Below are 12,106 nucleotides of genomic sequence, written 5' to 3' on the forward strand. Positions count from 1 at the left end.
GATATTGGTATGGAATAATCTAAGGATGAGAAAACTGAATTCTATGGATCTCTGGATTTTCCAGTGTTTTCAGATGTGAACCGGATGGTCGAGGAGGTGGAAGATAGGCAATCATATATATGGAGAATTTGAAAATAGAAGAAATTGCATACAAAAATTGCATTTTCAATGTGCTAGATATAGGAAGAAACCAGTACAGTAATCGTAACCGCATCCTATAAGCCTCCAAGTCAAAATGTTAATTCTTTTAATGAGATGGATCTAATGATGAAAAATATATTATAAGGATGGGTGATATCAATATAAAATCTTAGGTACTTGAATGGTAAGTATGGTGCAGATAATTAATTTCAGCCGTGTCCACACTGGACAAATGTTCGACATACATGTTCGGCAAACATGTTTGTTGAGGAGCTCAGGGACAAAAATTTTTGAAAGTTTGGACAATCATTGTTTGTCAAACAAATTATTGCTGTTTTTCCAAACATTTCCAATGATGACAGTTGTAAAACAAACCCTGTTCACCCCACTTACAAATATTTTGTTTGGTGACGCGTTCACACTGGCCACGGGCAAACATTGTTTGTCAAACATAATAAAATTCGCCCAAACTTTTTCAACAAACATATTTGTCGAACATTTGTTCAGTGTGGACATGGCTTAAGTGTGTCGTATTCATATTATTTGCAAAACACAGTTTAATTCAGGCATTTTCGAGTAATAATAGTAGATTAAATATGGTATAGGCAGGAGCGAGTTAGCGAGACTGTTTTCTCTCTATTTTTCTAGTTGAAAGGCCGTGACACGCAGACCTGAGTAGTTTCCCAGGATAAATATTCAAAAATTGTTGCTCCAAGTCGTCGAGGAATGTAGATAATATAATTATCACTTCAACTTGGCCTTCCTGGCGCAACATGGAGTGGGATAAGGAGGAAAATTGCAAGATTTCACAATATAACAAACTGAAGATTTCACAGTTCTCACGCCAGCCCTAACGCTCTAGAAGCGACGTGATTATTGGCCAGATAACGATCCCCACGATCTCAATCGACCAATAGGAGGCCTGTTTCAAATTCAGTCCTAGCATCACAACCACCATATTATATTATGAACCAACAGACTCATTCCAGCCAGCTCAACACTACTATATTGGTGACTATAGTGGGGTACACGTTATAATGAAGATAGGAGAACAACGTTGCCGAAACTCTGTCTTGTCAATGCCTTCTATAGACGGTAGCTGTTACAGGTTTAATGATGTAATATGAACTGTTCATCCTCGTTTAAAATAATCATAATTTAAAATAATAAAATATAATAAAATACTTATATTTTATTAACACGCGAGTATTCGCACGGACTAGCAGAACGTCAGTGGTCGCGCGTGAACATTTTGCTCACACTCACCCTTATGGCTCCCTAGACTATAAACAGTTGGTTTTGACAATGCTCTTCCAATATCTATCAATTTCAAATCTTTCTCAACGTGTTTTATGTTATTATATACTATTTAATAGTATATAATAACATAATACATGGAGGAGATTCCAAAAATACATACTGCAAATTTGTTTTTAGAATTCATCATTTCTATGGGATTAAATAATCTACTCATGAATTGAATGCATATACATTCTTTATTTGACTCATTTCTCGACATCTAGATAGAATAAAAAGATAATGAAAGTTTAAATCAGAAGATGGAATATAAAATAGGAAGATAATACCTAAAGATTGAAATTAGTCAACGTTCATTCTTTCGTCCTCAAACTGTTCAAGGACTCAAACTGTTCAAGATTGTCTAGAGGACAGTCACAGTGAGGATTACATGAACTGCAATCCTTGGGAAACGAGAATATACCCAAAGCTACATACAAAAGTTACAATTGTGCGGCAATTTGCCGCGGGCGCGACTATTCGCGTGTTAAGCAAGAAATTATATTTTTCAACAATTTCATAATCAAAATGGAATATTTTCTTAATTAATTATTAATTCTACATTGTTAAAAGACGATCTGGCAACAAAGCAAAGCGAGAAAGAGATAGCGCTATCCGGTTTGTTGAATGATAGACAAGGATAGCAATACCGTTGCTAATCAAACACTGCCATTATAACGTGGACCTCACTATAGCAGGTTACTCGTGCTCCGCAATGGTTTACAAATTTTTCGAACTTGACAAACTAAAAACTTGACATAATGAAATCTCGAAGAAAAATGAATATCTCAGTACCCTTTTTGAATTATTCTATCACAACAGAGGTACTGTTGTTAGAGGTACTCTATTTCACTTGAAAATGGCATCAATGTTGAAACATGTTGTGATAAAATAATTCAAAAAGGGTACTGATATTTATCTTTTTCTTTATATTCATATTACTAGTAGCCCTTTACAGAAAAGAGATAGATCTCGAAGAGTTTGAAATAGGCATATAACAATCCTCGGTTAATTAAGAATCTATATGCAAAATTTCAAAAGTTAATCAGTCCAGTAGTTCAGACGTGACGATGCGATAAAAATAATTTTCCTATCCCGTACGTGTATAAGCCATTTCTTTCCATTTATTATATTATTCTATTATTTCTTTCCATCTTTCCATAGGTGAGAAAGTATTGCTTTCCGAAAAAATTAAGGTACCCTAATTTCTAAATTTCTATACGTTTCAAGGTCCCCTGAGTCCAAAAAAGTGGTTTTTGGGTATTGGTCTGTATGTGTGTGTGTGTGTACACGATATCTCATCTCCCAATTAACGAAATAACTTAAGGAAATTTGGAACTTAAGGTCCTTACACTATAAGGATCCGACACGAACAATTTTGATCAAATGCAATTCAAGATGGCGGCTAAAATGGCAAAAATGTCAAAAACAGGGTTTTTCGAGATTTTCTCGAAAATGGTTCCAACGATTTCGATCAAATTTATACCTAAAATAGTCATTGATAAGCTATATCAACTGCCACAAGTCTCATATCTGTAAAAATTTCAGGAGCTCCGCCCCACCTATGCAAAATTTAATTTTAGATTTCTTATTGTCAGGTCTCAGATATAATTTAAACGTAAACTTCCGAGTGAGATAGATTGAGCATGAAAATCTCTCCAATTAATGTCCAGTAACATTTTCATCTAAAATTGAAAATAAGCTTGAAATTTGAGAAAATGTGATTATTCAATTGCAAACTGTTGGCAACTGTTGATTCTATTAAATCATTCACTATGAAGAGAGAGCAGACTTCATGTGTCTCCAGCGTTATTGTTCTGTCACCAGCTGGCTCAGATCTTTGAATAGTAGACTCTTGAGATGCGCGTGAACACTAGCGTCAGGTGATCAATTTTCATAACTACAAGGAAAGTTGTGTGAGTGCGCCACACCAGATTTTTATAGTATAGATTAAAACATTTTCCAACTCGGAGCTGAGTGATGGAGGGTGATGGAGAACCAGTTCAGCCAATAAGAGTGATAGAAAGATGCGCGGTTGACGATCAACCCAAGCCGATGAAGGGGAAACTGGGTATGCGTATGATGAGGTGTTCAACACTCACTGAAGACTACAGAAGACTGTCCTGTCCGCTCTAGCACTGATCCATCTCGGCCTCTGTATCCCCTCTCTTCTCTGCTCCACATATCTCTCCTAGTTGGAAGATAATGGACGAATCCACAATAATAATGTAATGTTATACTATGCTACAACCCAATATCACTATCCCGATAATTATTCCCTATCTTCCGATAATAGTATCAACTATCTCTATTCTCTTCTGCTCCATATATCTCTCCTAGTTGGAAGATAATAGACGAACCCACAATAATAATGTAATGTTATACTATGCTACAATGCACTATAATGGTGTGATAATTATTATACTATGCTACAACCCACGATAATTATTGTTTCTTACGAACATCCCATCTGAAAATTGAAACGTGTAATCTGGGATGAGCGGCTTTTGAGGAACGATACTTCTGAGTTGAGATGCTCTGGTATTGCAGGTAAGCCTATTGGTTTACATAATTACTGGAGCTGTTCAGAAGCACGAAGACCTAATCAGAATATTCTGGTCTGATAGAAATTCAACTAATCAAATCAAATCAAATTGGTTTTTATTATACATGATTTCAGGGTACAAATATTCATATCACACAACAACGTTACATCTTTTGCAACCAAACAATCATAAATAAAACTTACAGTTGAACTAAAAAATTAATTATTATAACTAAATATAATTGCTATTATATCGTAGCTACAGAAAATACAACATTATATTTTAAAGAACTTCATGAAAACTCTCCACAAAGGCAAAGCCTGTGTTAAGAGGGTCTTATGTGTGGAAGAGGGTCTTGGCGATGATTGGCTAACGTCGGACTGTCCCCTTACTTGCATCTATCACATTCTTGGGTAAATCAGGTATTAATATCAGAGAAAATTTGAAGTTTCAAGGATTTCAAGTATAAAAGATGTAAACATTTAGAGTTAAATTTGGACTATCATTACACGACATTTGCTTTATTTATACAATGAATGAATTATTTGTCCTCCCAATCTCCTTTAACCAGTCATTAACATTTTTTTTATAAATATATTTGGATTTACCTTCGGTATTACGTAGATTTCCAGGCAGATTTCTATACAGAGTGTGTGCTATATAATAAGTATTTGTAGTGGAATGAGTTTTGACTAGCCTTGGAACTTGGATTCCTATTGCTTCTGACGAACGAGTTCGATAGCTGTGCTCAATTTTCTTAAACATATCTTTATGATTTTTGTACATGTATAACAATATAGTTCTTACATAAATTTGCCTTATACTTAAAACATTGAATTTTTCAAAAATTTCATCAGTAGGAGTGAGTATACGTTTTCTTAATGCTGTTTTAATAATAGATTTCTGTGTAACTTCCAAGGGTTGTAGTAATGTTTTATAGGCAACCCCATAAACTAAAATTCCCACTTCGATAAGTGACTGGACATAAGAAGAATAAATATTTCGTAGCTCCTTTAGTGATAGAATTTTGTTTAATTGGTAAAAAATGTAAATAGCTTTGCGAATTTTACTTTTCAAGAATGCAATATGAGCCGACCAATTCAATTTCTCATCTATCATTACTCCTAAATATTGCAACTAACCTTCCACTATTGTCATAGAGAAAAGGGAGCGTATCACTTGTCTTTGCTATTATACATTCCGGGTCCTGTAGCTTTGCCTATCGGCGAAGGGCCACTAGACTACAATAGCCTACTACCCGTTCAAATACATCGAAATTTTTGAAAATGTATATTCCCTTAAGGCTGTGCAAAGGCTAAAAATAAACTTTTTACTCCAGATATTTTTCAAAGTGTTTTTTGATTTGTATATCATCAAGCTATCAAAATGAAAAAGTTTTCTCAGGAAAACATTTTTTTCTGATCATTACTTTTTGAGATATGAGCGCCTGAAGTTTTAATTTTTGGGACAGAACATTTAAAATTCGGTAAGAGAGAAATCCATGCGATTTAGAGGATAGATTTTTCATGAAGATTTCTTCATCTAGAAATATGAAAATTTTCTGAAAATATCAATTTTTAAGATAGTAATTCAATTTACTAAAAATAACTTTTAGTTATTTTGGTTAAATTGAATAACTTCTCCAAAAATTTATATTTTCAGATAATTTTTGTTTTACTAGATCAACAATCATCTCTCTGAATCTCTGAAATTCATCCTCTGAATCTCATGAATTTATATCGTACCGAATTTGAAATGTTCAAACTTTAGTCGCTCATATCTCAAAAATTAATGATCGGAAAAAATGTTTTCCTGAGAAAACTTTTCCATTTTGATATCTTGATGATATGCAAATCGAGAAACTTTGAAAAATATCAGGAGTAGAAAGTTTATTTTTAGCCTTTGCACTGCCTTAAGCCAAAGATGAATGAATGAATGTACAATGTACATACTCTTCTGTATCTTATCAAAAGCATCATGTTGCATCGGAAAAGATACTCAAGGAGCTTTAATGTGTCTTCCCATAAGCATTGTTGTCTTATTTAAGCATTTGTCTTATTTTTCTTCTCAGAAGCAGCGTGTTGCATCCGGAAAGATAAACAAGGAGCCTTTTGGAGTTACGTATTTTAGTTCAAAAGGACGTGGTTACACTTGTTTGTTTCACGTACAATAATTCTTACCTGTAGGTTAAGGCTCAACTCCCACTTACACGACTCAGGTCGAGAAGAGACTCGACTCTAGTCGAGAGCATGTGTTTCCAAATGGTGACACTCAGAACAGTCGATTCTAGTCTCCGCGACGTCACCATTTGGAAATACATGCTCTCGACTAGAGTCGAGTCTCTCTCGACTTGAGTCGCGTAAGTGTGAGTTGAGCCTTAAAGTACAGTCCGGGTCCTGTAGCTTTGCCTATCGGCGGAGGGTCACTAGACTACAATACTACCCAAACAAAAACATACAACATTTTTTTAAATGTATCTTCCAATAAGCAACAGATGCTCTTTTGTATCTTCTCAGAAGCAACATGTTGTATCCGAAAAGTTCGTCCTTTTAGCACAATATGGCATGTGTAACCATGGTTTGTTCTACGTACAATAATAACCTATACCTGTAGGTTTAATGTATATTCATTCATTCATTCAGCTTTAATGTATCTTTCCATAAGCAACAGATGCTCTTTTGTATCTTCTCAAAAGCAACGTGTTGCATCTGAAAAAATTCACAAGGAACTGTAATGTATCTTTCCATAAGCAAAAGATGCTCTCATGTATCTTCTCAAGAGCAACGTGTTGCATCTGAAAAGATACACAAGAAACTTTAATGTATCTTCCCATAAACATCACATGCTCTTTTGTATCTTCTCAAAAGCAGCGTGTAGCATTCGAAAAGATAAACAAGAAGCTTTAATCTTTCTATAAGCAGCAGATGCTCTTTTGTATCTTCACAGAAGCAACGTATTGCATCCATAAAGATACACAAGGAGCTTTCTAGAGTTACGTCCTTCTAGAACAACAAAGCCCACCAGCTGACATTCGTTCAACATGCTCTTTTCATTGTTGGTGATACGTTGCAACTCTCTCATTCATGAAGAATCTTCACGTGTAGGGAGCTCTCAGGGAAGCTCTGTAGCGAGCTTCCTCCATCTAGGGATCTAGGGTCTCTAAAACCTGATGTTTTTTTCGAATATTACCCCGCGAAACATACCTGGACTATAATTATGTCATTTCAAAGTCACGGAGTCAAAGATACTGGATGCGTACTGTAGATAAGAGGAAGGTTTGTGGTGAGGTTTCAGTTTTAAAATGGCAATATGCTCGTTTTATTTAGAATTTTTCAATCAGATTTGAATTTGGAATTGGATACTTTGTCTTATAGTTGACAAAAAACTCAGTTTGAGCGCTGATGTATGGAGTCGCTTTGTGATTTTTCAATCATATTTGAATTTCCCAAGTAATATATCGTGATTTCAAGAGATTATTTCCGCAAAATAACATTTTTTTCAGCTGCAAGTCTTACAATTTTCAAAAAAAGATTGAAATATTGGTTGTTTGTAATAAGTGAGGAGGAGGCTGTGGCTCTGGTTTTGGCGGGCGGCGGACTCACCTCACTGCAAAATTAACATGACTTCTACCAATACCTACTATTACTTACCTACTAGAAGTAATAGTAGGTATTGCTTCTACTGACTCTATATCAATACAGACTGACTCTATACGATCCAGACTGGCTATATACAATACAGGCGGACTTGACAATATAGAATGACTTCCTACAATACGAAGCTATGACAATCATTCGAATGAAATTGCCCTCATCAATTGAATTCATTTAGGCTCTCTTTCTTTTCCCCCTTCATAAGATTCACTCCACTTGAAATACCAACTCGAGTCTACGCACAGGCTTGTTTCTCACTATATTGTATTGATTGAATTAAATGAATAAATAAATATGTCTCACATTATAGCAAACAAGTCATCAATATAGTGTTGAAAACTTGATTTTAATCAATAGATTATATAAAATTATTTCAATTTTTTGATCTCCAAGAGCTATTGAAATAAACCTGTGAAATATCACCCTGTTTAAATACTAAAAAATTATAATATACCATAGACTATCAAATACTACTGTAATTTCATGAACAACCAAAGCATTGGGTGAAATCGGAAAGCTTATTCAATTACTACTATGTTATCATTCGATTAAATTAACTAATTATCCTAGAATAAAATGAAATTTGTGTATATTGCAACAATTTTAGTGGTGTTATCCTTGTAAACATGGACCTCAATTGAGAGGCTTTTGTTCATTTCATGAATGTCAATAGAGCTATTATTATTATTATTATTATTATCATTATTATTATTATTATTATTATATTATTATTATTATTATTATTATTATTATTGTTATTGTTATTGTTATTATATTATTTTACCAAGTATGTTGGAGCGTTTGTTGTGCTATGCGAGCTGTATCAAGCAGAACAGAATTCTGCATTTTCCAGTTTCTGAGACATCAAAAAACCTTACAGCTCCCCACTCTTTTATTATTATTATTATCCTTGTAAAGATTATAAATAGAAGTGTTTGTTTTTCAGATTGGTTTCTAGACTTTGCAGATTTGACGCCTAGTAAGTTAGCACTTCCATCTCAGATCGGAACTATCCTAAATTGTACCTATCATAGAGTACCGTAGGCCTACATCGATCGAGAAATTAAAATATGCCCATGTAGGCTCATTCAGTAGTGAATAATATGAAACCCTAATTTAAGTACTTAATTATTTGTATTTTATATTTAATATTATTTATCACTTTTGTACTTGCTGTATCGTGGTATAGAGAAGGTTCTTGATTGATTGATTGAAAACTTTGTCTTGTAGTTTGAGCGCTGATGTATGGAGTCGCTCTGCGATTTTAGTCACGGTAGTGTGAGTACTGAGTGGTGCCATTGGGTTTGATGTGAGGGTGAAGCTAGTACTACAGTAATAATATTACCCACGGTATGGCCATTTACTATCACGCTTCTGATTGGTTAGCTCGGTCACATGGTACAAATCCGCCATTGAGATTTATGTAGGCTTATTCATTTTATCATTTATTTATTCATTCATATTTTTTACAAAGAAACAATGATTGGGAGAGAAAAACTAAGGATACTCCTTGTACTATTTCTCTCCCAAATTTAGATAACATTTTTAAAGTCCAAAATAGGGTTATGATTTCACTTTACTAAAATTTAGTCCATTTTCACTCAAAAACAACGAAAACTAAGATTTTTTAATTTTGACGGTTAAAAACAGAATAAAAAACAAAAATATCACACTCAAATCACCATTAATTGGAAAATTATTGAGTTCCAAACAAACTTTCAAGTCCTATCTTATAGCATTAGAAATTAGGAACTTATACTTATGCTTTTACCGATTGTAAACATATTTTGAACTCACGATGAGTTTGATTTACCATTTTCAAAAAGATATTGATTATACTTTAATATAGGCAATAAAGAAAATTTTTAAAACACCAATAAAGCTTGAAACATTAATTTTCCTTCCTTCGGATTCCTTGCAGATCACTTCTAGAGCTTTCGCGGACAACTTATTGGGAACCAGTGATCTATATAAATATGCAGAAAGATAAATTTCAATTTTATTGCATTTCCTCATCCAATTTATTGGATCGAGCTTCAAATAATCCAATTTCAAAATTCTTTTTGCGGCTCAATAAAATATATCATTTTATGAAATTTTTAACCGTGATTAAGTGCTGATTAAGTAGTACTTCTTGACTTCTATTATTGATTCTCTCCAGTACTGAGTACCCTACCCATAACATGTTCAATAGTTATTGATATAATATGGATTTAGAGTTGCATTACCACGAGCTTAAGATTTGAAATATCACTAAATATGAATAATAATGGTTATGGGTTAGTTGTTTTCTTTTTCAATTGCTTACATGTTTATTAAAATCATTAAGTAGAACTATGGCTAGAACAATTGGCTTTTCCACAGTTTATATCCAATGTTATATTTACAATATTTTCGTCAGACTTATTGGCTGTCAACTAATAAAACAAAATATTTGAATGTTATGGAATCTATTGTGATGAGAACTCCATCATATTTCTCTACAAATATATATGGGAACTTTATTACTTTTTGTCAATGGAACAAAATTTATTACAATATCATGAAATATTTCAAAAGTTTTTTGGAGTTCAGCTTTCAGGCTACGTTTCCTACCTTTCATTTTACTCGCTATTATCTACGATTCACTATTTCAAGTTCGAAAACTATATTGGGAATATAGAAAAACAATTCCAAATGGCCATACTGTGGGTAAGATAGTTACTGTAGCAAGTACCATAGAGTGAAGATAATTCTTGTTTCTGTTATTACTCACTTATTGTAGAGCACTATGTCAGGTAGCCATATGTGTTCTGAGGGAACATACAGCTCCGTCACTCCCCCATACTCCGCAGGGTCCCAACGGAATTTGTGATCCTGCCATTCCTGAAACAGATTCAAACAATTCTAATTATTCATTCAATTATACTAGTAGTTCTGTGAACAGTAGACCTCACGCAGTTTTCTCATCCACAAGCACCTGATTGAAACTATAGACCTTATGGAAATACAGCAATAGACTGGCTTCTCCACACATCTGTGTAATCACTTGTCAGCTGATTTATGATGAACTAGCCGTCAGGCTCGCTTCGCTCGCCATATCCGTCTGACCCCGACTGGATCGTCCAAGAATGAGATCAGCAGGCTCGCTTCGCTCGCCTGCATTTTTCACTTGAACATTTTTATCATATGTTAGGACGATCCAGTCGGGGGTCCAGACTAAACGTCTGGCTAAACGGAAATGGCGAGCGAAGCGAGCCTGACGGCTAGTAATATAATATTCCCAGGAATAGCTCTGATTGAAGTAGCAGTGCCCAACAATTTTTTCGCGATAAATGCATTCTAATCTTCAACTTGGTGCCAACCTAACAAAGTCAACTCAACTTAATACCAACCTGACAAAATTATTAATTTGGTTACCGGTTAACAATTGTTTCGAAGAGGTACTCTCTCTAGTTTATAGTTCTATATTAACATATGGTATGGCCTTTTTTCAATTATAATTAAGAGAGTAAGAAGAATATACATGCTAAAAGACGAGATTTAAACACTTAAAAACCACCCTTAGAGTTAAAATATTGCCATAAGATTTCTTAGTGCGCCTCTAAAGGGCCAACTGAACATACCTACCAAATTTGAACGTTTTTGGTCCGGTAGATTTTTAGTTCGAGTGAGTGAGTGAGTGAGTGCCATTTCGCTTTTATATAATATATATAGATAATTCTATAGTCTGATGTCCACTCTAATATTGGCGTATGAAGGAGGCTCCTTTTTCCTTTTATATTATCCTTGAAATGCAAAATTTCCAAAAACCTTGTATATAAGCCGACGCGCAATTTAAAAAGGAACATACCTGTCAAATTTCATGAAAATCTATTACCGCGTTTCGCCGTAAATGCGCAACATAAAAACATTTGAATATTCAAACATTTAATCATTAAGAGAAATGCCAAACCGTCGACTTGAATCTTGGACCTCACTTTGCTCGGTCAATTATTCTGCAACTCTCTGTGCCGATTGCACAAAAGCCGGCTAAATTTGAACCGTCATTCATTTAACGAGAACCAATCAGAGAAGCCGTCTTTTCTAAAACACCTCTTCTTATTGGTTCTCGTTGACTTAATCACGGTTGAAATTCAACCGGCTTTTGTGCAACCGGGCATTTGTGCTGTGGTGGAGGTAATTTTGCAGTAGATGTTCACTTCAACTGAAACCATAGTGAATTTTAATTTTCTTTGGAGAACGACTGGAGGGACGAAAAAGGAGCGAGATGGAGAACTAGTTAAGCCGATTAGAGAATGAAAAGAGTGCCGTCGTAGTCATAGAAACGAGCGCAGTTGCCATGTTTCATCGCCAAGAGGTGCATCCGATGAGGTGCATTCAGAGAGGAACTACGAGGACGTAATTTGTTTAGGGTTAGGCTAGTCGTATATTGAGTTGCGACACGACGTGACTCGAATCTTCTGGAAATAGAAATAGAAATATTTTTGC

The 12,106-nt window shown here is 34.6% G+C and overlaps 1 protein-coding gene across 1 annotated transcript in view; it reads right to left on the reverse strand.

Moving 5' to 3' along the window:
* Positions 1-12,106, reverse strand: part of LOC111057433 (acetylcholine receptor subunit alpha-L1) — a 152,124-nt gene that overhangs the window by 61,840 nt on the left and 78,178 nt on the right. Inside the window, exon 4 of the mRNA XM_039435812.1 lies at positions 10,392-10,501. Coding sequence (XP_039291746.1) covers positions 10,392-10,501 — 110 coding nt within the window. The remainder of the gene's footprint in view (positions 1-10,391; positions 10,502-12,106) is intronic.

The sequence above is a fragment of the Nilaparvata lugens genome, chromosome 9 (genome assembly GCF_014356525.2).
Source record: "Nilaparvata lugens isolate BPH chromosome 9, ASM1435652v1, whole genome shotgun sequence".
In the NCBI taxonomy this organism is placed as follows: Eukaryota; Metazoa; Arthropoda; class Insecta; order Hemiptera; family Delphacidae; genus Nilaparvata; species Nilaparvata lugens.